At 48.1% G+C, this 27,929-nt stretch overlaps 1 protein-coding gene across 1 annotated transcript in view; it reads right to left on the reverse strand.

Moving 5' to 3' along the window:
* The window catches only part of Ube2o (ubiquitin conjugating enzyme E2 O), a 43,473-nt gene extending 23,962 nt beyond the window's left edge, over positions 1-19,511 (reverse strand). Inside the window, exon 1 of the mRNA XM_051159099.1 lies at positions 19,086-19,511. Within this exon, the coding sequence (XP_051015056.1) occupies positions 19,086-19,496 (411 nt within the window). The 5' untranslated portion in view covers positions 19,497-19,511. The remainder of the gene's footprint in view (positions 1-19,085) is intronic.
* Between the last annotated feature and the right edge of the window lie 8,418 nt (positions 19,512-27,929).

The raw sequence follows: 27,929 nt of genomic DNA on the forward strand, positions 1-27,929 counted from the left end.
AACCACATCTTCCAATCCCACCCTGGCCGCTTATTGGACTATTGTAACTGTATGACCCGTGTCTGTGGTATGGACCCTGTGGATGGAGATGTGCCTGGATACTTAAAACAACCATTTAAGCCAGGCAGTGGTGGTGCATGCCTTTAATGCCAGTCCTTGGGAGGCAAGCCAGCCTGGTCTACAAAGCAAGTTCCAGGACTGCTAGAGCTATACAGAGAAAGCCTGTCTCGGAAAACCAAAACCAAACCAACATAAAAACACAGTGATTTAAATCTGAGGGTTAAATTCAAGAATCTATATAGAATTACAATTTAGAAAGAGACTTTAAATTCTAAGAGTCAACCATGATTCTTAACTCCACAGGTGCAGTATAGTCTCCAGAAGGGCTGACCTGTCTGCCTACCCACTGGCAGAATAACACATACGGCACCATTCTAGCACACAGGTGAGCCAGCTGAACACTCCAGCCAGGTGAACATGGCGGGGGCCACTGGACAGACAGGATCTATAGGGGGACAGAAAAGCCAACACTTAGAAAAAAATGGGAAAACTATCTTACTAATATCTTTATCTTCCTCACATTGATTTAATTTGTGGGAAGGGAGAGTAATGTGTGCCCATGTATGGGCATGCATGTATGTGTGTACACACGTGTGTGGAAGCCAAAGCTTAACCTTCAACATTTATATCTTAGAAGCTGTTGTCCACTCTGGTTTCTGAAAGAGGGTCTTTCAATGAGACCGCTCTCAATCTCACCATAGGCAAAGCCAACTAGCCACCAAGCCTCACGGATCCTCTTGTGTCTACCTCTGCAGTGCCTGGATTCCAGGAACTCATCACCACGTCCCCTTCACATGGGACTGAACTGGGGGTAAGTAGTTATCTCCTCAGTCCCGCTTGTTTTTTAAGACAGGCCTTGCTATGCAGTCCAGGCTGGCCTAGAACTCTCAACCCTCCTGACAATTTCTAGACTGAAGGGATTACAGGCATGTAACCCTGGCTATATTCACTCACTAGATTTCCTTTCTTTTTTTATTTTGTTTTTTTGAGACAGGGTTTCTCTGTGTTAGCCTTGGCTATCCTGGACTCGCTTTGTAGACGAAGCTGGCCTCGAACTCACAGCGATCCATCTGCCTCTGCTTCCCAGGTGCTGGGATTAAAGACGTGCGCCACTGCACCCATCTCTTTCTTTTAAAAAGATTTATAAACCGGGCATGGTGGCGCATGCCTTTAATCCCAGCACTCGGGAGGCAGAGGCAGGCAGATCGCTCTGAGTTCAAGGCCAGCCTGGTCTACAAAGTGAGTCCAGGACAGCCAAGATTACACAGAGAAGCCCTGTCTCGGGGGAAAAAAAAAAAAAAAAAAAAACACAAATAAAGAGATTTATATCTTATGAATACGGTATTCTGCCTGCATGTACACCTGCAAGCCAGAAGAGGGCACATTAGATAGTGTGAGCCATGTGGTTGCTGGGAGTTGTACTCAGAACCTCTGGAGGAGTAGCCAGTGCACTTAACCTCTGAGCCATCTCGTCAGGCCCATTCCCAGTATTTTCAAACTACAGCCTAGATGTATAAATGACAGCGGACAGTGGTTCTCAGCTTAGCCTCAGCTGTTGGTGGCTGGGGACTGCCTCAGCGTCTAACATCCTATTTTTGTGCTAAGATCAGAGTCTCTGGAGGGAAGCCTAGGTGTTGAGTTTTCTTGTTCTGTATTTTGAGATAGGTGTGTGTGTGTGTGTGTGTGTGTGTGTGTGTGTGTGTGTGTGTCTGACAGTCCTGGAACTCGCTCTGTAGATCAGGCTGGCCTAGAACTCACAGAGATCTGCCTATCTCTGCCTCCCAAGTATTGGTATTAAAGGCATGCACTACCACCACTTAAAAAAAACATTTTTATTTTATGTGTATGGGTGTTTTGCCTACCTGTATGGTCTATTTGCCACATGCATGTCTGGTGTCCACAGAGACCAGAAGAGGGTGACATATCTCTTTGAACTTAAGTGGGTGCTGGGATTTGAATCTAGGTCCTCAGTGCTCCTAACTGCTGTGTCATCTCCCCAGCCCAAAAAACCATGGTTTTAGTTGATACCTATGTATCAGTCTGTACGTGTACTTCATGTGTTCAGGTGAGTCATTCTGGCAGGCACGGAGAGTCAACACTTTACACACTTATAAAACTAAATCAGAATCTTAAATGCTAAACTAAAAACAATCCTTAACAAAGTCACCACACATAAATAGCAGCACACGTGCTCTGAGCAGACAGCTGCCCTGCTTGTACTGGCTGCAGATGGATGATCTGTCAGGCACTAGCAGCCAAGAGACCCACTGGGGAAATTCAGGGCTTCCACCCAAAGCACACAGGCAGGGCCCTCTTTCCCATGACTGTCAAGTGCCAAAGGACCCAGGAGCGCTGCAGTTCCTTAAGTGCTACGCTCCTTCCTGCCAAGCACAAACTGCTCATCCTAGCACACAAAGATGGTCACACTCCAAACTACAAGAGGCCAACGAGCCCAGGTGTATGATCTCTGCCTTTGACAAACAACACTGGGCATGGCACACTACATGGAGTGACAGTACACTGGAAAGCTTGCACATCGTCCAAGAAGAAAGACCCAGGGAAGGGATATAGCTCAAGATTTAGAAGAAGAACTCTGCTGCTAGAAAGATGTTGAGACCTGAGGCAGGTGCAGTGGCGTTTACCTAAAATCCCAGCACTCAGGGAAGCAGAGGTCAGCCTGATCTGCAGAGTGAGCTCCAGGACAGGCAAGGCTCAACAGAGAAACCTTGTCTCAAAAAACAAAAAGAAAGATATGAGACTTAATGCTTTCAGTTGCTAAGGGCCTCACACGCTCAACAGTATTTATAAGTAGGAATGGGGCTTAACTGCCAAAAGGACAAAGGCTCCTGCGCACAAGTGGTCTGCTTGAAGGACAGACAGGGTCCCAACTCAGGCCTAGCAAGCGGGCCAATAAAATCAGGCCAATTCAAAAACAGACAAATGCGGGAGCTAGAGGGGTGGCTCAGTGTCTAGAGCACAAGCTGATGTTGCAGAGAACCTGGATTCAGTTCCCAGCACCTTCATCGTGACTGAGGACCATCTGTTAACTCCAGTCCCAGGGAATCCAACACTCTGTTCTGCTTTCCCTGGGTACCAGCATCCATGTGATACAAGACACGCATGCAAGCAAACCTTCTACACAAAACGATCTTTTCAAAAAGCTAAGAACAGCCAGGTGGCAGCGGCACACACTTTAATCCCAGCACTGACAAAGTAGAAGCCGGCTTCTCTCTGCATTCCAGACCAGCCTGGCCTAAAGAGTGAGTTCTAGGACAGCCAGGGCTGTTGCACAGAGAAACCTTGTCTCTAAAAACAAAGCAAAGCAAAAACCAATCTACTTAAATAGTCATGCATTCAACAAAGATACACAAATAGCCAATGAACAATAGAGCCAGACGCCTCTTGTCTTGTGGTCTTGACTACGCACAATTTATCCTACACACAAATGATCCTCCTGCCTCAGCCTTCCAAGTAGCTGGAGCTCTCAGGCCACACCACTGCAAATCTCTTGCCTTTATTTCTTTATGCACAAAGCAGGTCACCATTTTGGATCTGGGTATAAAGCTGGGTCCGGTTCAGACAGCAGTTTTGATTGGCTCTTTGGTTCCCATCTGCTTGGCAGCATATCCTGTCCCTCAGAGCTGTTTAGGCAGGTCACTTCCTTTCGTCCCTGAAAGTTGGTTCTTTCTGTCAGCCTGCTAAACTGGACCCAGTTTAATACTGCAGGGCTTTGCTGTTTCAGGAGTCCTGAGATCTCTCTTGGGGTGGAGCTTTTTGTTTTTTTACATTTTCTTTTCTTTTTTTTAAATTAGTATATATATTTTATTAATTTATTCACATTACATCTCAATTGTTATCCCATCCTTTGTATCCTCCCATTCCTCCCTCCCTCCGGCTTTTCCCCTACTCCCCTCCCCTGTCTGTGACTGAGGGGGACCTCCTCCCTCTGTATATGCTCATAGGTTGGGGTGGAGTTTTATCAGTAGCCTAAGGTATGTCAAGAGTCAAGGCTATTTGAATTAGAATGGGAGAGTATTTTAAAAAGCTTAAGGAGGAGGGGGAAAAAAAGCTTGAAGGGGGCCTAGGAGTGGTGGCACAGGCCTGCAATCCCAGCACGGGAGGCAGAGGCAGGCAGATGGTCACTGTGAGTTCGAGACCAGCCTACAAAGTAAGTCCAGGACAGGCAGGGCTACACAGAGAAACCCTGTCTCAAACACACACACACACACACACACCCACACAAAAACAAAACAAAACAAACAAACAAACAAACAAAAAAAAAAAAACAAGCCCCAACACCTTAAAGATGGGCTGGAAAGATGGCTCAGCCATTAAAGGCTAGGCTCACAAACAAAAACTATTTAAAAAAAAAAAAACCCTTCAGGGACCATGTATTCCTTTTTTTCTTTTTGGGAGGCAGAGGTAGGCAGATCTCTGAGTCCAAGGCCAGACTGGTCTACAATGTGAATCCAGATCTACAGAGAAAGGCTGTCTTACAAATAAGCAAACTAGCGCGCGCGTGTGCACACACACACACACACACACACACACACACACACACACCCCTTCAATCATACTAAGAAGCCTTCCAATCACAGTGGGGAGAAGCAAGCAGGGTTAACTGTCCCATAACGTCAGCTGCTGCTGGGCTAAGAAAGAGCTTTCTGAACAGAAATATTTATATTCTTATAAAAGATTAACCATCCAGAAATATAAAAGCAGTTAACCTCAGTGGTTGCATTACAGGAAAGTTTGTTTTGTTTTTTTGTTTTTGTTTTTTTGAGACAAGGTTTCTCTGTGTAGCCTTTAGACCAGGCTAGCCTTGAACTCAGAGATTAACCTGCCTCTGCCTTCCAAGTGCTAGGATTAAAGGCTTGTGCCACCACGGTCCAGCATTCCAAGAAACTTTTAAGCTCAAATTTTAAAGACTCTTTGATTTTTTTTTCCTGGGGGTGGGTATGGATTAGGCATCCCTGTTTCAAACCTTTGAAATGCTATGCAATCTGAAACAGGAACACTACTTCAAAAAGATGTCAATTTAGACTCATCAGTTTTAAGAGCACAGTACTGGCTGCTCTTTCAGAGTTCATGAGTTTGATTCCCAGTCCCACATGGTAGCTTAAGACCCTTGGTAATTCCAGTCCCAGGAGGCAAGACCTGCTGGCACCAGGTGCACAGACACATGTAAGCAAAACACTCAAGAGACATAAAAAAATTTTAATTGAAAATATATACATATATAAAGTTATGCTGCCATAGTGGCACACCCCCTTAATCCCCCCAAAACTCTAATGTTGGCCTCTAGCCTCCCCACACATGTGGGACACCCAAGCACCCACACATTATGCATATATACATATATGCACCCACACCAAAAAAACCCACAGAATCTCACCAAAGTGGCCTATGTGCACACTGCTCTTCTAGTGGACCATGGACATCAGAGCCTGGATCCCTGTCACTCTTCCAGATTCTCACAACAGGTAACCATATATTTACAGTGAATATTTGGTGGGTTTTTAAAAAGATTTACTTATTTTTTAAAGATTTATTTATTTATCATATATACACCAAAAGAGGGCACCAGATCTCATTATAGATGGTTGTGAGCCATCATGTGGTTGCTGGGAATTGAACTCAGGACCTTTTGAAGAGCAGCCAGTGCTCTTAACGTCTGAGACATCTCTCCAGCCCTAAAGATTTATTATTTATGTGAGGGGATACACATAGAAGCCAGAAAATAGAATCAGATCTCCCTGTAGCTGGAGTCACAGGCTAAAGTCTACTTTCTCTAAAAGCTAAAAGCACTTTGAGAGGTTTAAGGGTTTGTTTGACAGAGGCCAAGTGCCTCTGTCCCAGCTCCCACATGGAGGATCACAACTATCTGTAACTCCAGCTCCAGGGATCTGACTTCTGGAGAGCACCTGGCACACATGGTACACAGACCCAAAACACACATACAAATAAAATAATAGTAAAAAATTTTATTCCGTGATTGTGGAGAAAATACCTCCAGCCTGCCTAGAACAGAACAGGTCATGAGGAATGGCAGTTTTCAGTATCTGTGGCCCAAACCAGCATGTCTTAGCAGCACTGTCCTCCCATCCAACCTCTAACTCAGTTCTCAAAAAATAGTCCTAGGACTGAGACCCTTAGAAAGCCTGAAGTCAGCTGGGCTTGGTGGTGCACGCCTTTAATTCCAGCACTTGGGAGGCAGAGGCAGGCAGATCTCTGTGAATTTGAGGCCAGCCTGGTCTACAAAGTGAGTCCAGGGCAGCCAAGGCTAAACAGAGAAACCCTGTCTCGAAAAACCAAAAAAGAAAGAAAGTCTGAAGTCAAAACTTCTCCCCAACAAACTCCATCACGAACTCACTCCCTAAATTTCTCAAAGTGTTTTGCTTTTGTGAGACACGGTTTCTCTGTGTAATAGCCCTGGCTGTCTTGGATGTGCTTTGTAGACCAGGCTGGCCTGGAACATGTAGAGATCCACCTGCCTCTGCCTCCCAAGTACTGGGATTAAAGAGATGCACCACCATGCTCTCAAAGTGTTTTTACTTTTAGAGAACCTTTGTATAAAGCAGATTTTAGCCTGTGACTCCAGCTACAGGCAAAAGTTTTATTTACCCTTTTCATTCTCATCATCTCACAGATCTACACGTGATGATGTCATTGCTCTCACAGCTGATGAAATGTGTGCCTGATACTCCTGTGGTCTAAAATTTTTAAAAAATATTTACTATGTATACAGTGTTTTGCCTACATATACAACTGCACTCCTGAAGAGAGCACCAGATATTATTGTAGATGGTTGTGAGCCACCATGTGGTTGCTGGGAATTGAACTCAGAACCTTTGGAAGAGCAGTCAGTGCTCTTAACTTCTGAGCCATCTCTCCAGCCCTGTGGTCTAAAATTTATCTTAATGTCTTTGATGCCAAAGCATTAAGAGATGCAACTCATAAATAAAACTTTACTGATGTTCACAATAACTTTTAGGTTAGACAAATTCTTTTTTGTTTTGTTTGGTTTTTGGTTTTGAAGACATGGTTTCTGTGTGTAGCCGACGTATCCTGGAACTCACTCTGTAGACCAGGCTGGCCTCGAACTCAGAGGTCCGCCTGCCTCTGCCTCCCAAGTGCTAAGACCACAGGTGTGTGTCACCATTGCACAGCAGCTGGTTAGAGGAATTCTGACACTTAAGTTTGTTTTGTTTTTGGAGATAGGGTCTGGCCTAAGCTGGCCTCAAACTCTCCATCCTCCTGCCTCAGTCTCCCTCATACTGGGGTTTCAGGCGTGCACCATCTTGCTCAGCCCTAAGTTTGGAAGAGCTGAAGTGAACCATTTTTCCAGCACCATCTCTCTCCATGCACCCCTGCTCCAGCTGCCCTCCCAGCTGCTATCTCTTCCATGCGCTTGTCAAGGGCTAAAGTTGTCTCCATGACAGTTCTTCCTACCCCAAGCTCCTGCATCACTGAATGTGAGCTACACCCTTCCCATGTACTCAGCTCTTGCGCCTTAAGTGCAGGTATGCACTCTATCCCTTAGTAAATCTCCCTAAGCTAATGATATGTAGTGAGACCTTGTTTCAACAAACAAAAACTTTAACAAATAAAGTTTTATTGGGACTCAGCCTGACCGCTCATTTGATTATCATCCCTTAGTGCTTTGTGCAGAATTGAGGAGCTGTGATGGAGACAGTGAAACCAACCCCCAAGCCTAACACATTCGTCATCAGCCCCTTCCAGGAAGCTTGCTGGTCCCTGGTCTAGAGGTGTAGAGTGCCTTCTGCCTGCAGCATCTGGCCTGAAGCAAGAGACATTAGCTAGTGTCATCAGCCCTGCACTTTAGCAGCACAAACAAGCCTGGGTTCTGGACTGCCTTGGGCTAGCTAGCTATCCTTGGGCAAGTTACAACACTCTGAGTTTTCACTATCTCTAAAATGGGGCACCAACTACGTTGGAAGAGTAAGACGCATGCCGAAAGTATGTGGCCCCTAGCAGCAGCTCACTGAGCCAGGCTGCATAGAAGAGTAAGCCAGTATACCAACTATCATTTCCTCATGGGGTGCTTCACTCAGAAACCTTGTATTCTCACCCTAAATGAGCAAGCAGTATGTACCAATGACCAGCAGCAGCAACAGCAGGGGGAGGAGAGAGATGTGGTTCTCATTACATCTAACTAGTCAATAGCCAGACTTCGGTGACCACCTTTTGATGATTTCTGGTTTATTAACACACACCCCTCTCTGTCTGTCTCTCTCCTCTCCTCCTTCTCTCCCACCCCTCTGTTTGTGAGTGAGTGAAAAATACTCGAAGTCAACCCCATATGAAAACTTGGGGTAGAGGGATTTCAAAGTGACCCTCTGGATCCACAGCGCTTTGAAGGCTCTGCACTGTGTTTCAGAGGGCAGTCCTGGCTGGTAGAACTTTTTAGGCCGACAGTCTCCCAATCCGGCCAATTGAGCAATCTGTCTGGAGCTGGTCTACACTGTGCTCATCCCCGCTTCACTTCCTCCACGGACACCCTGATCACTGTGATGGCTACAGCCATTTTAACACAGTCTTACTTTTCTCCCAAGTGGCAAGTCTGCCATAATCACTGAAACTGCAGGCAACACACAAGACCTGAGTTGTCAACAAAGGAGCTACACTGGGGCTAGAGAGATGGCTCAATGGTTAAGAGCACTGGCTGCTCTTCCAGAGAACTTGTGTTCAATTCCCAGCCCCACATGGCAGCTCACAACTGTCTGTAGCTCGAGCTCCAGGGGATCTGGCATCTTCACAGACATACACGCAGCGCAGGCAAAACACCACTGTACATAAAATAAAAATAAATAAATCTTAAAAACAAAACAAGCCAAACAGTAGTGGTGCATGCCTTTAATCCCAGCACTCAGGAGGCAGAAACAGGAGGATCTCTGTGAGTTCTGTTCTACAAACTTAGTCCAGGACAGTCAAGGCCACACAGAGAGACCCTGTCTCAAAAAAACCAAACCAAACAAAAGCCACCACCACAATAAAAGAACTACACTGATCGCCAAGGAAGCACGTGCGTTACTCTGCTGGGAGCTTTTAGGACTTTAAGCTACTACAAGCGTAATAGCTCCAGGTTTGCTCCCTGTCACTCTAAGCAGCGATGCCGAGAGATCTGGAAGGTAATGCAGAGCAATGACAAACAGGTGACTTTCCCCTGGATGTGGCATCCTCAGTTCTCACCCTGTTTGTCCTGGGAAGCCTTGTGACCAGGAATGTGCAGTTTCAGATAGGACATAACTAGCTGAAGCTAGCTCTGCCCTAGCCCTCTACACACGTACTCTGCCTGCAAACCTTGTGATAGAAGCTGCCAGAATAGTAAATTGCAATATGGTGTCTTCTGACTAATATGCTCCTAGTATTGGGATACTCATGTGGGCTGGTCCTGGAGTAATTCTTTATAGCGCTTTCAAAGGAGCCCAGCTTGGTCAATCTGCCAACCAAAAGTAGAGAAGGGCTGGTGTGAGGGGCAGACAGGAGACCCACAGCTCCAGGACCATGAGGCATCTGAAGATGGAGGCTATTTGCAGAGATAGGTCACCAGTACAGTGCTTAGTTAGTTTGCGCCAGGCCCTGGATTCAATTCTCAGCACCACAGAAAGAGAAGGAAAATAAGACTACAAGTGCTGAATATGCTTTCATAAGAAAGTAGGAAGCATGGTTCCCAAGAGTCTTCACACCTCACTCCTCTGCTATCCTTGCTTCACAAGAAGGAACGCTGTGAGCCTGAGACACTGGAGGCACTTGTGAATTGGGGAAAGGCTGGGTCTGAGAGTGTAAGTAGTCAGTGGCAGGTCAACCTAATGCTGTTTGGGCTGCAGGAGGGCCTCAAGACAGGGGTACCCAGGAAGGCTGTGGGGAAGAAAAGGAAGCCAGGCCTGGTACTGTGGGTCCATAGTACCAACTACTCCAGACACTGAGAGAGCTCAGGGGCAGAATCTACAGTCAGCTTGGGCCAGCTTGGGCATGTAGTAGACCCTGTCTCAGAACAAGAGCACTCACCTACCACGCATGGGGCCACGGGGCGAATCCCAGGTAAATAAGGAAGGGGAGAAAAAGAAAAGCAAGCACAGGAAATAAAGAACGGTTTGACATGACACTGATGGTACAGGGGTAAAAATCTGGGCCAAGTGGAACTTTATACTGATGGCAATGTTAGGTTGCAAGCTTTAGTAGCGGGACTACACTCCCACTGTGTCTGTGCCTCACTCAGAAGTGGCTCCCAAGAATGCATTTTCATACACACAGATGAGGCCAGATGGCAGAGTGACAACAGCTGCTGACTCACGGTGGCTGGCAATTAGTAATCAGTGGTCTAGTCTTTCAGTTCTTCGGAATGTCTGAAATGTTTTCATATTAAAAAGATGGGGGGGGGGGGTTAGCCCCACAGACTTGGGGTTGGGGAGGGCTGTCATATCACAAGACTTCACACCAAAGTCTGAGGTGCTAGGTGGCTTGACAGGATGTACAGCAGGCAGCTAGGAAAGCGATGAAGGTGTGGCACTCATTAAGGTGCATGTATCAAGTGCACTCAGAACCCAGGAAGGGAAAGAAAACGAAGGGGGGGGGGGAGGAAAAAGGAAAGAAAACTTTGGTAAGTCAGATATAATGGGAGCCCATAGAAAGTCTCAGGCATGGTCAAGGAGCTGCTGAGATGGCTCAAGGGGTTAAGGTGCTTGCTGCCAAGCCTCACAACCTAGAATTTGATCCCTGGGACTTACAAGGTAGACGAGAACCAACTCTCCCAAATTGTCCTCTGACCTCCAAGTGTGTTTCATGGCACACAAGTGCCCACACACATATAAACACAAAATAAATGTTAAAAATAAGGGAGCTGAGTTGACTACATTAAATAATATCAACAGGCCCAAAGGAGGACAATGACCATGACAGGCAGCCAATGTGATGACCAAGAATTCCCTAGTCACCTATGATCTAGAGGGAGCCATCACATCCAGCGTGACAGGCCAGATGGAAGGCCAAAGGTGAGAGGTCAGTCATGAGGAAATGGAAGGCAGACAACCAATTCCACCAGGATAGGCCTGGGATGCCCCAGAAGCAGGGAGAGAGGTTTTCTTCCCTGGTAGAAGATGATGTCATCAACCTTCAGGGCCCTCAGAGTCCCTTCGGACATTAAGCAGACAAATACACACATGCCAAGCCCGATGCTCTAGGAGACACACAGTTGTGTGCCTGTGAACCTCCCACCTGGCCTTCAGTGGCCAGCAAAGGCACCGGGTGAGAAGGCCAGCAAAGCTGCCTCAGCAACTCTGCACATCCCAGGCGCAGCGCTCACAAAAGGCTGAGAAATGAGAAAGGCGGAAAGACTGGCGGTCTTACTGCAGTATGCAAATAGAGGACGCTTTCTTTGAGGGAGCCTGCAGGAAATCTCTGTCAGGGTAGGGCTGGTTGGGTAGGGCTGAATGGCTCTCCCCAACCCCTCAGCATGACTCAGTATCTGAATTTTAAAAAACCAACAACTTTAAATTGCCATCGCGTCAGACTCTTCCCCAGATGTGGCTGTTATCAGGTTGAACCAGCGGTGACACAGCAAGTCTCTCAGTGCCTTGACCAGCTGGAGAGTAGTAAACACTACTGCTGCTGCAGTCTTTTGAAACAGGCAAACAAACTGAAAATGCCCCAATTATATACACAATCAACCAGATTTAACCCCTAAAGGGTAGCCACTTCGTATTTACTGCTGATGGGGTGCTTGTATGGGGTGGTATGTTTGTGCACTGTATGTGAGAGGCCAGACGGAAGGTCAAAGGTAGGAGGCTCATTAAACCATGGAAACCTGCTCTAAATTATCCTCCCCTGGAAGTACACCACACACTTTTGTTTAGGACTCTGGGCAACCTGGACACATGTGACCAAGGAAGCCTTCATTCAACAATCACCCTGAGTTGAAGGGCAAATAACCTTGGAACAGATAAATTCGGACAGCCATTAATGTGATTCAATTTTATTCTGAGCTACAAAAAATTCCAGTAAGCACTTGGCTCTCCCTGTCTATAACCACAAATCAGGTGGTTCCTACCAGACCCCTGAGCTGGCAGAGATGTCAAGTACAGAGATGAGTTCTGAATGGGCACTGCCAGAGGAGATGCCAGGGCTACAGCACTCAATTCTTCACTGCTTCTCTCCCTGCACCCCCCCCCCCCCACACACACACTAGAAGGTAGAGCCTGAGGAAGGAGCTACAGTCACAAGTACCAAATTCCTATTGAGTAAGGTCAGTACCAGTGCCCTAAGCTATTTCCTCACTGTAGATTGTCAGGTTCAATTAGTGGTCCCAAGAAACAGGCTAGTCACAGGGCAAGGGTGACTATGGACCAAACAGGAGCTCAGATAATGCTGTCCTGGGAGAAACCCACAGCAATTGCCCTGACTCCCACTCTGAGGGGACCACCAGGGGCAGCTGACAGGATCACGTGTCCATGGTCATTGACATTACACATGATAACTGCACTTCTTCTTAAAGGTCCCGGGGTTTCCATGAGGCCCAATGATGTGTAAGATAAAGACAAAGCTCTTTATGATCAAACAGAAAAACGCAAAAGAAAAAAAGCAAGGACATCAGTGAAGCAGGGAAGGCACAAAAACACCTTCCACGTCCTGAAGCAGAAGGCAGAACACAGGGCCAAGGGAAAAAAGAAGCTCAGGCAGAGCTCAGTCTCTCCAAGGAATCCTTCTTGGCCCCGATTGATGAGTCAGCAGTCTCAGCAGCAGGTTAAAGTAGAGACAGCAGAGAGATGGCAGTGAAGCTCCATTGTTGATAGTTTTCAGGAGACACAGCAGTCCCCCTGCTCGCTCCAGGAGGTGGCACTTGGTCGGTGCTGAGTTAGGCTGGTACTGTATCATTCAACACTCTAGGGAATCGAGGGACCCAGAAATACAATGTCCTGCTGACAGTTCTGAGGATGGCTGAGGTGCCAGGGAAGGCGCAGTGCGCAGAACAGCCTGTGGACTGGCTCCGTCACTGGGGGCCACTCCCTATCCCACTCAGGCTTTCCATACTCAGCCACTGCATGGCTGTGCCAACTCCAGTTTGTGGTTCCTGAATGTACAGAAAGGAGATGAATCCTGAGTCTTTATAGTTTTCAGGTTGCTCCACTTCAGCAGTGTGATGCTGGGCAGCCCCTTAGCCTGGCTCCTCTCACTTTTCTCCTCTGAATCACAGTGTCAGTAACAGCTTCTCCATCAGATAGTTGCCATTAGTACAGCATCGAGTGTCTGGCATACAACAAATGGGAATTTTGGGCTGTGATCCTAAGAGGAAAACATCATTCTAATCCTTGGGGTTCATCCTATCACCTGTCTTTTGGGAATTTCAAAAGAGCTCGTCCAGCCAAGTGTGATGCAGCACACCTTTAATCACCAGCATTGTCTGGTCTGCACGCTCACACACTGAGGTTAAGGCTAACCAGAGCTGCACAGTGACTGCTGCTGCTGCTGCTGCTGCCCTCCAGATCTGGAGAACCAGAGTCAGCTGTGTTCTACCTGCTCTTGGAGGCTGGCAGGTGCTGCTTTAATTGCACATTACTAAATTTCTTATAAACCCACCAAGTCATGAGATTTCATGGGCACCGCTAGAAAGCGCCCCCAAAGCCAACCCTATCAGACATTCCTGCACACTGCTAGGAAAAGCTCCTCAAGTCACATATGCCACCATCATTCCCACCACACGACACAGCAGTTCCCATGCCACCAAAACTAGCTTTCCAGGGTGCCTCTTGGTTGTGGTACCATCCTGTGACCGAGAAGAGATATTGCAAGTATTAAAACCAAGTGGCCACCCAAGCACAAGCAGGACTATAATCTGACCACTCCACCAGTACAGGCTCATTTCCAGAGCTACAGAGACATATATCACCTTGCAGTGGAGAGTGATGAGGCAACGACTCAGCCAAGGTCAATCAGAGCAGGTGCTAGTCAGAGGTGCACCCAAAGGGTCTGACTTCCAACTGCAACACAAACACACATCCCTCATCTGGTCAAAGTGCCCTTGAGTCAGGCAATTACCACACAGAGCCACAATTGTGGCCTCAAGGCCAAGGAGTTAGTTAAAAGAGAAAAATCAAGGTACAAAATCACAGGACAGCTGTTACGAGTCTCAAAGCTGTGATTCTATCTGAATAAAATGCAATTTAGAAGCACTTAGTGTTGCACCTTGCTTTAACCTTATATAACTTCTTCCTGTTACATCACTAAAAACAATCGCTTTTAATGGGCCCCCGCACCCGGACAAGTGAGACAAACTTCTTGGGCTATGATGCTACACCTAAATAGCTTTCCCTGTGGAAATGCTGGCCTGAGTAACCAAAAATAAACTGCAAAGCCAATTCCAGAGGGACCTGTCATCAGGGCGCTTCTCACACCCCACACACAGCCTCACAAAAGCAGTGTAAATCGCAAGCAGCTTGAATTCAGAGACACTGTGTCTCAAATCTGGGAGACACTAAGTGTTCTGGCAACTTAAAAGACAACACACAAGAGGTGGGGAAGCAGCAGTGGGGTGTGCTGGCATACACCTGCCTGCACTCCCAGCACCTGGCAGGTGGAGACAGAAGGATCAGAAGTAGTTAGTGTTGGGGCTGAAGAGGTGGCTCAGTGGTTAAGAGAACTGGCGGCTCTATCAGAGGACCCAGGTTCAATTCCCAGCATCCACATAGCAGTTCACACAACTGTCTGTAACTCCTGTTCCAAGGGATCTGACACCTTCACACAGACATACATGCAGGCAAAACACCAATGCACTGCCCCCCAAAAGTACAGAGTTTCCTCCTCTACAAGGTGAGCTTGAGGGCAGCATGGGTGACATGAGACCCTATTAAGGAAGGGAGGGAGGGAGGGAAGGAGGAAGGGAGGGAGGGAGGGAAAAGAAGGAAGGAAGGAAGGAAGGAAGGAAGGAAGGAAGGAAGGGGAAAAACAAAAAATCCCAAGCAAGCAGCAAGCACCAGAAGGAATCCTGAACTGACTGACAGTCAGCAGTACTGCTCTCTGACCCAGCATGACAGGTGGCAGTGAGGAAGGCCACCCTATCTAGCCAGGGCTCAGGGCAGCTAAAGGGGCTGTTGGCCATTGGCTTTATTTCAGAACAGTGCTGGGAAAAGGAAGCCTCAATACAGAACAGAACACTCAGCTAGGTGAGAAGTTCTGAGCCAAGGAATGGGCCATAGGTTGAGGTAGGGAAACTGGGGAGAAGAAAACCTGGAAAAGCCTCTCTCTGGTTGTCCTAGAACTCACTATACAGACCAAGCTGGCCTTGAACTCAGAGATGGTAAAGAGTGCTAGGATGGAAAGTGTGTGCCACAATGCCTAGCCAATCTTCAAGTTCTAAGGAAGCTTAATCTTAGCTGCAGGGAGCTTCAGGAACACAACCACAAATTCCATTCTTTGTGGAAGAAGCAACTTGATTTCTGATGCTCATTTTCATGGAAGACACAAGAAGGGAGTAGGGCTTGCTGCCCATCTCTTCATCTTTCTTTATAAATATGTTCACTAAAAACTTACATTTAGAGACAGGTATTAGGGCTGGCGAAATGGCTCAGCAGTTAAGAGGACCCCACCTTCAGTTCCCGGCACCACGTCAGGGAGCCTGCAACTCCAGCTCCCACACCCTCTGCCAGCTTTTGCACTCAAATGTACTCACACGCACACACTCCTACCCCCCCCCACACCCTGCCCCCACACAGAGGCACAATTAAAAATAAAAACCAGTCTTTTTAAAGAGAGGGAGGTATTAAGCTAAACATGGCAGTACACATTGAAATCCCAGCTATTTGGGATGCGGAGGCAGGTGTTTCAGGTCAGCATAGCTACACTAAAGAGTCTCAGGCAGCCTGGGTGACAGTGAAATCCAGGGAGGGACACGAGTATTAAGCCCTCATTCATATTCTCTGACTGAACATGTAAACTACAGAAACACTCCAGAATGTGAGGAATGCTCCATCAAATACACAGTTAAAGCTATTCTACTGTCAACTTTTTCCAGAACCACTGTGGAACTCACTCTGTAGGCCAGGTTAAACTCAAATACAGAGATCAGCCTGCTGAGATTAACGGCATGTACGTACCATCACCTTAAAAAAAAAAAAAAAAAAAAAAAAAAAGCCAGGCAGTGGTGGTACACACCTTTAATCCCAGAACACAAGAGGCAGAACTCTAAGAGTTACTGGATGATGAATTACAAGCTGTAAATTGAAATAAATCTTTCTAAATTAATTCCTTCCCAGCCAGGTGGTGGTGCACGCCTTTAATCCCAGCACTTGGGAAGCAAAGGCAGGCAGACCTCTGTGAGTTTGGTCTACAGAGCAAGTCCAGTACAGCCAAGGCTACAGAGAGAGATCCTGTCTCGAAAAACCAAAAACAACAAACAAAACAAAACAAACAAACAAAAACCCAAGCAAATAAAATAAAATATAAAATTTCTTCCCAAGTTGCTTTTGGTCATGGTGTCTTATCACAGCTATAGAAACAAACTAAGACGCTGGCTGATGCTGCCTGTGGTAGCACATGCCTTTGGTCCCAGACCCTACCCAGTCTCAACAACAACAACAACAAAAAGGTTTCTAAAAACAGTCGCTATAGCTGGGTATGATGGTGTATGTATGTCTTTAATTCCAGCACTCGGGAGGCAAGGTCAGGGAGATCAGGAATTGAGACCAGCCTGGTCTGCAAAAGAGAGAGAGAGGTAGAGAGGGAGGGAAGGAGAGAGAGAGAGAGAGAGGGTGAGGGAGGGAGGGAGGAAAGGAGGGAGAGACCCCCCCATGATGAGCAGGAAGCAGACACCAGCCCTCAAACCTTTCCCTAAATGAGGTGGGGGAGGGGAGGGCAAACTCCCTAAACAAAGTGCTGCAAGGTCCCAGGACCCACCTCTGCCATGTACCCACAGCTCAAGTTGACAAACAACTGCTGCTTGTAAATGTACAACCTCACCAAAACATGAACTATCTAGTCCTTAGCAACAGAACTGGGTCCTGTCACCTTCAGTGGCACCATTCCTTGGAATCTCTTTGCTGGAAGCTACAAAAATTGCAACAGAAGAAGTGCTACCAGGGACAAGATGGCTCCAAGGCACTCAAACCAAGTTACAGGAGGGAACTGTCAAAACCTACCCAAACAGGCCTTTCTCAAGTTATTCTTCTATGTAATGCCAAAATAAGTTTTTTGGGTCAAATTTTGGTCAAATGTTGTTACATGTTGTGGGGGAGGCGGAGGGAACATAGCCGTAAACAAAGTTAGCCACCAATGTCAAGATGAACAGGAACAACTGACAAAAATGGCAAAGAGGCCCAGTTCCCTCAGCCAGACTGGGACTCAACCCGCTGGAGAAGCTGGTGAGGGAACACATTTCCTGAACCTTACAGAAAACTGCTGGCAACACAACGCAGACACAGAATGAAAACAATAACCCTTTTTCCAAACACTGATAATTTCAAATAAGCATTAGATGAAGCTGTAGGCTCTGCGGCAAAATGGAGTGGATTTCCAGATACTTTTGCAAATGAACTCAGTTTCCTTAAGGTTGAAGGCTATTGCCTGATTTCCATTTTTCAGAAGCTGAGACTGTAGGTACACACTGAGTAATGAAAAATAGATGCTGGTATCAGCAATCACTCCTGCCCAAAGAACTAGATCGCAGCCTGTCCTCAGCACTGGGCCCCTGCCATCCTCTATCTGCAGTATCTCCTTCTTGGTATGGCCCGAAGCCATATTCCTCTGCTGTCTTTTTCTCCCAGTGTGAGAAACTGAGATTAACTTTGTTTTGTTTTGGAGACAGGGTAGCTCTCTGCTTGTCCACTATGTAGATCGGGTTGGCTGCATTCTGAGACCCTTCTGCCTCAGCCTCCCTAGAGCTGGGATTAAAGGCGTGAGTCACCAAATGGGGACCCTAAATTGACTTCGAAAGAGCCTCCTGTGATGGGTGTGGCTCTTTAGTCCTCCATATGCTGAGGCTGAGGTGGGAATATCACAATTTTCAGGCAGTCTAGACAACGTGGCAAGATTTACTCTCAAAATTCAGAGTTGTAGCTCCAGAGCTAGTCTTGCATCAAGTCCCTGGGATGCCTCAACAATGCAAAAATTAACGAATTAATGAATACCGCCCCCCCCCCCCCAGCAGGCTTTCCAGGGGCCTAAAACAAGGCAGGGCCTGATTCATACTTAGAAATGTCTCCCGGATGGGGAGGGGCAGGAGGAGAAGAGCTGGGAGATAAAGGTATGTGTGTGAGAAAGATTCACTGATAGAAAATGCACACTCGGGAAAACAAACCTGCAAAGCAACCTTGGTTTAGGTTTAGGACAGTCCTCTTTTGTAGAATGCTCCATTCAAAAGCCTCATTCCAACACTGCGGGAGAGTGTGGTGTTTGCTCAACAGCCCCAGGTTAAGAAAAACCTGACAGCTTTTCCCATTGGTCCCTCTCCTCTACCCACCGTCGCATAGGACACCCCACCCCAGGAGCCCAAGACACCCAGTCACAGCTGCCATCAACTCCTTCAGTACTATTAATATCATGGCTCTGAACTGCTCATCCTTTTCCTCACAAAGTTCTCCGCAGCAATTCAAAGGATGCAGCGAGGTTTAAAAAAAAAAAAAAAAAAAGGACGTCGGGCCGTCGGCATCAGCTCAACTTCTTGGGTTTTCACCTCTATCTTTGTTTTGCGATGCCCACAGCCAAGCCCTCCCCGGCACGGCCTTTCCCTTCTGGATGCACAATGCAGCACGGACCTCCTTTCGGGGTGGGGGTGTCGGCGAGACGCCGCACTGGGGTAACGCCGAAGCCGCCTCAGACGCTGAGGAGGTCCCCACGGGCGTCCGTGCCCGTCCGTCACCCCGAGGCCGAGCATCGCTCGCAAGGCCCCTCCCCTCGCCACGAGCCGGGAGGGAGCCCTGCCGGCGTGCGCGCCCAGGCCGGTGCGATGACGGTGCACCGGGCGCTGAGGCAGCGTGCCCCCTGCCAGCCCTCCCGGCCGCCCCGGCCCGCCTCACCTTCGTCTCCTTCACATGCTGCTTGACGCCCTCCGGGTACCACTGGACGCGCACGTAGCCGCGCCGCAGCGGGCTGGCCCGGCCCTCCTCGTGGCCCGCGCCCCCGGCCTCGGAGCAGCCCGAGCTGCCGCGGCCGTCCTCCTCGCCCTCCGAGTCCGAGTCCTCGCCGTGGATGAGGCGCACCAGCCCGAAGTGCACGGAGCCGCGGTAACGGCCGGACACCAGGTCGTGAGAGAACAGCAGGCGCTGCGAGCCCGCTTCGGGGCCGGAGTCGGAGGACGGCCCTGAGGCCGAGTCCGTGGCGGGAGCGGGCGGCGGGGCGGCGGCGGGGGCTGCGGCCGGGGTCGGGGCGGCGGCGGCCGGGGCCTGGGCGGGAGCGGGAGCGGGAGCGGGCGCTGCGGGATCCGCCATAACTGCTCTGCGCGAGTCTCGGGGCGGCGGCGGCGACAGCGGCGGCGGTAGCGGCGGAGGCAGCCTAGGCACGGGGAGGCGGGGCCGGCGGCGCGGGGGCGTGGCCAAACGCGCTGACGTAACCTGCGTGCTGCCGTCGTTAGGGCGCCGGGATGCTGTTGCTAGGAGCCGCCGCCCGGTCGCTAGGGGACGCTGAAGATGCTTGGGGCGGGGGCGGAAGAACTGCCTCGGGGCGTGGCAGGGCCTCGGGAAAGAGGAGGAAGGGTAGAGGGGCGGGGACTGCACGCAATGCTGACTACAACTTTTTAAAAAAACCATGGGGTTTCATGGCGGCGCACGCCTTTAATCCCAGCACTCAGGAAGCAGAGGCAGGAGGATCTCTGAGCTTGAGGCAGCCTGGTCTGACTCTGCAGAATCAGTCCCAGGACAGCCAGGGCTACACAGAGAAAAACCTGCCTCGAAAAACCAAGATAAATAAAGTTTAAAATTAAATTAACACGGGGCGTGGTAGTGCACGCCTTTAATCCCAGTACCTGGGAAGGCCAGCCTGGTCTACAAAGCAACTCCAGGACAGCCAAGGCTAACACAGAGAAAGCCTGACTAGGAAAAAATACAAAAATAAGCTGGGCGTGGTGGTGCACGCCTTTAATCCCAGCACTCCACTCGGGATGCAGAGGCAGGCGGATCGCTGTGAGTTCGAGGCCAGCCTGGTCTACAAGGTGAGTCCAGGACAGCCAAGGCTACACAGAGAAACCCTGTCTCGAAAAAACAAAAAAATTAATAATAATAGTAATCATAATAATCGATTTAATTAAAAATATTAATTATGATATGTGTGTATATGATGGCCGTCAGAGTACAATTTAGTGGAGTTGGTTCTCTCCACCTTCATATGGGTTCTGAAGATTGAACTCAGGCCATCAGGCTTATGTGGCAAATGCTTTTCCTACTGCACGAGGAAAACTGATTTTCCCCCCTCATTTTCCTATAATATATTTTGTGTTTTAAGACAGGGGTCTTACCTGTATAGTCCTGGCTGGCCTGGACTCCTAGAGATCCACCTATCTGTTGTAAACTCACAATGTAAATCAGACTAGGCTCAAACCCAGAGACCTTTTTTTGGATTCTGCTTCCTGAGTAAGTACTGTGATTAAAGGTCACTCCTAGTCAAGTTTAACAAACTCCCTTGACATCCCAGGCAAGTTGTAGCCCTGCAGAGTAACACCGTCTTTGTCCTCTAAGGTGCCCACGTGTCACTGAAGCACACTTAGGCCCACACTCATCATATCACAATAATTTTCTTTAAAAGGTGTTGTCAGCCTTTAACATGTGCCTAGAGGACAATCTAATTGGACACATAAAACAAATACTCATTAAATAGCTGAAAGAGCAACTCTAAGGCGGCTTGTAAGCAAGGCTGTAATAAATAGGTATAGAGGATGTAGAGTCCCAAGCAGAACTTGATAGGTCATGACCCCTTAGGAATTGGTCTAGAGGTTGTGATGGGAGTACGGAGAAAGATGAAATAGGTCAGCAAGTCAGAAGTACCGGTGGTTTGACTTTAAAGCCCTTTTGGTGAATCCAGAGCTCAGTGAGATTTCCTATGCACAACACAAGGGGGCCTAGAGAGTGAATAAAAGTAGGAACCAAGCCGGGCAGTGGTGGCGCACGCCTTTAATCCAAGCGCTCGGGAGGCAGAGGCTGTGAGTTGGAGGCCAGCCTGGTCTACAAAGTGAGTCCAGGACAGTCAAGGCTACACAGAGAAACCCTGTCTCAAAAAAACAAAAAACAAAAATGAATAAATAAATAAAAATAAAAGTAGGAACCAGGTGGATCTCTGTGAGTTCAAAGCTAGCCTGGTTTACATAGTAAGCTCCTGGACAGTCAAGGCTACATATCCTGTTTTGAAGAAAACAAAAACAAAACAAAGCCGGGCGTGGTGGCACAGGCCTTTAATCCTAGAACTCAGGATTAATTCTGAACTTAAAAATTAAAAGGGATTGGGAGCCAGGCATGGTGGCACATACTTTTAATCCCAGCACTCGGGAAGCAGAGTGAGTTCTAGGCCATCCTGGTCTACAAAGTGAGTCCAGGACAGGTAGGGCTACACAGAGAAACCCTGTCTGGGGGGCAGTGGGCAATAAATAAATAAAAATTTAAATGTACAAAACAAACAAACAATGAAACAAAAAGTAGGAGCTGTGATTCCAGATCTTGGCTGTCTATTACTGATCTATAAAGACAAGCAACTGAACTTCTCTTTCGGAAACAGTTACTTTGGAGAAGGGCAGTGAGGCAGACAAGACACACATTTGGAAGTCAAAGCACAACCTGCAGGGGCCGCTTTCTCCTCCTTCCATTCTGTTTGGGAAGGGCTGGGGGAGGGGGGAATGTGTGTGTGTGGGGTGTCACACTCAGATCATCAGACTGCAAGTGTTCTTACCCTGGGAGCCTTCTTGCCAGCCCCCCCTTTTTTTAAATTAAAATTATCACATTTGTTCTTTATTTGGTGTGTGTGTGTGTGTGTGTGTGTGTGTGTGTGTGAGAGAGAGAGAGAGAGAGAGAGAGAGAGAGAGAGAGAGAGAGAGAGAGAGAGAGAGAGAGAGAGAGAGAGAGAGAGAGAGAGAGATATCTTGGTGTAGTAAAGGCCTATGCATGCCACAGCACTTCTGTAAAAGTCAGAGGACAACTGAGAGAGTAAACCAGTTTGGGTTAACTTCTTTTCACCTCAGTTTTTTTGTATGTAAATTAGCAATGTCTGCATCAATACAGGGCTGAGGTTGAATGATGTAGAACAGAGCCTGGCACATAGCTCTCTCAATAACATTTAGTCATTACTGTAAACCCCCTGCCTAGACTAAACTACAGACTGGCTGAAGTGTTGTTCATCTACCCTATGGTCAGCTCCTTTTTACCACCGTAAAATATAAATAGTAATTCTATTAATTTGGTGTGTCACCCTGGTAAGGTCCTAACGTTTTAGACACGTTCTCAGACAAAGTACTTCTAATGGGTTGTTTAAAAGAAATTAAGAGTGCTCAAGATCTGCCCCCAACCATTCCCAGTCAAAAGCATTTTCCACACATTTCTCCTGGAGACCATCAGGAACAATTAGTCAGGTGGTCTGCTATTGTTGTACTTAGGTTCCTCAAAAGGGAAAAAAGGCAGAACCCTGCACTTTGGGTAATTTTCAGAATACTGGGGATATAGAACTACACTTAGGGGAAAATTAACATGCACAGGGCCTGAAGAGATGGCTCAGCAATTAGGAGCACTGGCTGCTCTCCCAGAGGACCCAGGTTCAATTCCCAGTTGGGGGTTCACAACTTCACTTCCAGGGGATCCGATGTTGTCTTCTGGCCTCTTCCAGCACTGCAGACATGCAGTGCGCACAGAGATGCATGCAGGCAAAACACCCATACACACACAGTACAATTAAATTTACACCTACCATGGTGAAATACACCTTCAACCCCAGCACTCGGGAGCTGAAGCCAAGGCAGATTTCTATGAGTTTGACTCCAGCCTGGTCTAAAAATCAAATCAAAATAAATTAATTTACAAAAATTAAAAAAGAACCTGCACGGAGCCAGGTACATAAGATGCCCTGGGCCAGCTGCATGTGGTGGCACACACCTTTAATCCCAGCACTCAAGAGGCAGAGGCAGACAGAGCACTGTGAGTTCAAGGCCAGCCTGGTCTACAAGGTGAGCCCAAGACAGCCAAGGCTACACAGAGAAACCCTGTCTCAACAAACAAACAAACAAAAAACAAAACAAAACAAAACAAAAAAGTCTTGGACTGTGGAAGAATGCTAAGTGAATGTATCAACCATCAATAAAGTGCTGTTTAGCCAATCAGCTGGGCAGAAGGACAGGAAGTGGAAGGTGGGACTTCCTGGAAGGGAGGAGAAAAGTTTGACGGTTGGTGGACGGACGACAGTGGGAACTGGATGTGGACCGGCCCAGGGGTCATAGTGGCAAGTGTTTGGAATATATGTATGTTATAAGGTTTAGAGTAGTTTGTTTAGTTTACAAGTAGATTAGAATCAGTTCAGACTCTGCCTGGCAAAGTGCTGGCAGCTTTAAAGTACCTTTTAGTCTCTCTGTGTCAGTTATTTGCTCTGTAGGCCAAACATATACAAAATACTGTAACACTGGACCAAATACTTAAGTAGCATTGGTGTGATTTTGGACTTAGGCAGTTTGGCCATGGACCCAAAATTTGGAAGAAAAACATACACACATCCCTGGGGCAAAAAGCTGAAGGAAAACTGGGATATGATTTAGAGGCAAAGCTGATTCTCAAGTCAGGGTCTTTCCATCAGTGTAGTACCACCATAAGAAGTTAACGGTATGGGCTGGGCGTGGTGGTACACGCCTTTATCCCAGCACTCGGGAGGTGGAGGCAGGCCGATCGCTGTGAGTTTAAGGCCAGCTTGGTCTACAAAGCGAGTCTCCTGGTGACTCACACCTCTAATCCCAAGCACCCAGGAGGAGGCAGAGACAGGAGGATCTCTTTGAGTTTGAGGCCAACCTGGTCTACATAGTGGTTTCTAGGACAACTTGGACTACAAAGAGAGATGCTGTCTCAAACAAACAAACAAAGCATAAGCAAACAAAGTTAATGCTAGGAAGAGCTGGAGATGAAGCTTAGATGGCAGAATGTTTGCCTCACGAGCAGGAAGCCCTAGGTCCCACCATCACTGAATAAAACAGTCAGGGTAGCACACACCCAGCTGTAATCCTCTTCAGCAGCTTCCCTTTCTTCTCCTTCTCGTGAGAGTTGGGCGTGTCCTACTTTGTCAGATCTTCTTTGATTCATCACCTTTTCTGCCACTCAATTAGACATCACTTTCAAACATGGGTGCTTCCTTCTACAAACTAACTTTACTTTCATTTTGGGATTAAAGGCATGTACCACCACGGCTGGACCTAAGCTTTTCTTTACCTCATACTTGCTTTAAACCAAGCTGGCCTTGAACTCAGATCTGTTTGCCTCTATCTCCTGGATTAAAGGCGTGTTTATATTCCAGCCTGATCACATAGACCTAGAAGATCTCTGGGTTTTTTGTTTGTTTGTTTGTTTGATTGGTTTTTTGAGACAGGGTTTCTCTGTGTAGCCTTGGCTGTCCTAAACTCTTGCTGAAAAATAAAATAAAAGGCTCCTGTAAAAGTAACTTTATTCTCTTGGCTCAATTGTTGTCTGGGAGGCTTACTACCTCTTTCTGCTGACCTAAGCCTGCCTAATCCTGGAAACTTCTTCTACCCCTCCGTACAATCTAACCTAGCAAGAAAGAGGGCACAAATGCGTTTGCATGTGTGTGGCCAAGCAAGCGCTGGTGTTAGTTTTCTATATTACTCATCGAGCCAGGGTCTCTCAGTCAAACCCGGAGCTTGCTAGTGTGACTAGTTTGCTAGCGTGACTAGTTTGCTAGCCAGCTTGGTAACTGGGGTCTCTGTCTTCTACGGTTAGAATCACAGGTGGACTGCTCTGCACACATAGCATTTACCTCAGTCTTCACGCTTGGGCAGCAAGCACTTTTAACCACCGAGTCGCCTCCCAGTACTCTGTTTAGGATCATCTGAGCCTAGACCATTGTGGTGGCTCATGCCTGCAATCTCAGCACTCAGGAGGATGAAGCAGGATGCTCACAGGAAGTCTAAGCCGTGCCTGGGCTACAGTGTGAGACTAGGATCTAGGCCAGCCTGGGCTACAGTGTGAGACTAGGATCTAGGCCAGCCTGGGCTACAGTGTGAGTCTACTGCGCGCACAAACACACACACACACACAAACACACACATATACACATACACATATACACACAAACACACACAGCAGGGCAGAGGGCATCAGGAGCGACTTTGTTAGTGGGACCCGAGATCTCTGTTTCCCATTCTTGGTGGCATTTGATGCTATTGTCTGTTGTGTCCCTTGGGTTCTGGAACATGGCCTCGTTGTCTCCACCTCAAGACCTTACTGTTCTTCCTATTAATGGCTCCTTCCTGATCAGTGCACACTCCCAAAGCACAGCTGTCAGCATAGCTAGCATACCCCCCCCCCACTTAGCATATTTCAAGGTTCATCTGAGTTGAAACTTACATCTGCAGTCCTCTTCATGGCTGGGAAGCAGCCCATCATATGCTCAATCTGTTTATCCACACATCCCTGCAAGGGGACACTAACGTTCCTAAAGGCTTTATTATGTGTGGCAATTTTCAGGGGAGAGCAAAATTGAGCAGAAAACACTCAAGTTCGCCCTCTCTCCCTCCCCAAGATCTCTTTCAGGACCACACCCCCCAACCAGAGTGGCCCATTTATAATCCTCACATAGGAACACACTGTTATCCACAGCCATGTTAGCATTCACCCTCGTCATTAGTCGTTACTTCTACGCATCTGGATGCATATAGAATGGAATTACAGGGCTGTGTGGGTAGTCTTCTGGCCCTGTGCTCTGGGCCATCAACTTTTAACAGACAGACAGGAGAGAATCTGGGCTGGGGAATGTGACACGGTGGTAGAATACTTGCTTGACTAGCATGCTTGAGGCCTTGGTTTCAATTCCCAGCATGGGTGCAGGGGTGGGGGGGGGGGGGGGGGGGGGGGAGGGGAAGGGCAGAGGAAGGAAGGAAGGAAGGAAGGAAGGAAGGAAGGAAGGAAGGCTGGAATTACAGACAGGGAGTGAGGAGGAAGAACCCAGAGACAATGGAGTTGCAAGAGAGAGACGTGGTCAGCGTTGCCCAAGGTCCTGCTTTCTGGAGTGCCCTGGAAACAGAGAGCCTCAGCTAAGCTGGCAGTCCCCAGGCCCTCTCAAAGGCATCCTTGTTAGAGGAGTCACTTTATAGCCCTACCCTATAGTGCTTCGCACCCTGAGAACTGGGTAGAGTCCACTGGATTTAGCCACTGGAGGAGTTGGCTGGGCATGCTGGGAGGTGTGTAAGTCCATTTTCCACTGCTATAGTGAAATGCCTCCATCTGGGTACTTTACAATGCAATACAGTTTTGGGGGAATGAAAGCCTAGGATCTCAGAGCCCTGTGTGCTCAGTTTCAGGAAAGGCCTTGTGACATATGACATCCCATAATGGCGGGAGCATGTGTGTGAAAAGATATCGTATGTCAAGCTAGCAGGCCAGAAGGAGATTAGCAGACACATTCTTCATAACAACCCTCTCGATAGAAACAACCAGGGTCCCACGGGAATCACACTAACGCTTTTTGAAAGCAGTGGGTTCAATTGCTTTCCACAAGGACACACCCCTTCAAGGGTCCACACCCCGCCCCCCCCCCCCCCCCCACTGCCACCGCGAAAGACCAACCTCTCAGTTTGTGTGCTCCTGAGGGGCCACACTAATGACATCCATGTCGCCTGAGCACTGGTTAAAGCAGGAGGAGCGAGGAGGCATCAAGAACAAAGACCTCACCTGAGCCTTCCCTCCATCCCCTGAGCCTGGGCGAGCCTCTGCCTTAATCAGCCACATGCAGGCAGAGCAGACAGAAACAGGCCATGACTAGGAAGGGACAGCATCCCCGGGGAAAGCAGGGTACAGAGCCTTGTGAAACCGTCCCATCTCTGACATTCTGCTTTTCTCTAGGGATTCTGGGAGGTGGGCTCCTTATTTCCTCCTGCTCAGCTCTGGCCAGTAGGGGCTGAGACAATGACTCCCCACAAGGAAGATAAACAGGCCCAGAGGCTGTGAAGAAGGCAGGACGAACAGTGGTTGTCAGCTCAGGGTGAGCTGTTGGTGGCAGGGGACTTCCTCAGCATCTAACATCCTGTTCTAGAATGCGAAGACAAGAGTCTCTAGAGGGTGGTAACCCAGGTGTTGGATTTTTTAAATTTCCAGACAGGGTTTCTCTGTGTTGCCCTGGCTGTCTTGAAACTCACTCTATAGACCAGGCTGGCCTCAAACTCACAGAGACCCATAAGCCTCTGCCTCCCACGTGCTGGGATAAAAGGCATGTGCCACTAACAACTGGCTAGAATTGTAAGGAATTATTTGTTTTTATTTTGTGTGTTTGGGTGTTTTGTCTGCATGTGTGGTCTGTGCGGCCACAGAGGGAAAAAAGTGGGTGAGGGATCCCCTTGAATTAGACTTATAGATGGTTGTGGGACTAGAACCCAGTTCCTCTGGAAGAGCAGCCAGTTCTCTTACAAGCTGAGCCATCTCTTCAGCACTCCCGCCACACAAATCTCAGGTGATTCCAACCTGAAGCCAGGAGTGAGGACCACTGGCTGGAATGAGGAGAATAGATAGGTGACAGGAAGCACAGGGCCTAGGGCACTTTAAAGGTGTTTGGAGACCAAGGCCTTCAGAGCCTTCTGCAGCTTAGCATACCATCTCCTCTGATCCTGGTGTGGCATGGAGTCCTCCCCGGCTCCCTCACTCCCCTGTCAAGACAGGAAACCCAGGTGAGCTTTTGGATGAACA

The sequence above is a fragment of the Acomys russatus genome, chromosome 16 (genome assembly GCF_903995435.1).
Source record: "Acomys russatus chromosome 16, mAcoRus1.1, whole genome shotgun sequence".
NCBI classification, from domain to species: domain Eukaryota; kingdom Metazoa; phylum Chordata; class Mammalia; order Rodentia; family Muridae; genus Acomys; species Acomys russatus.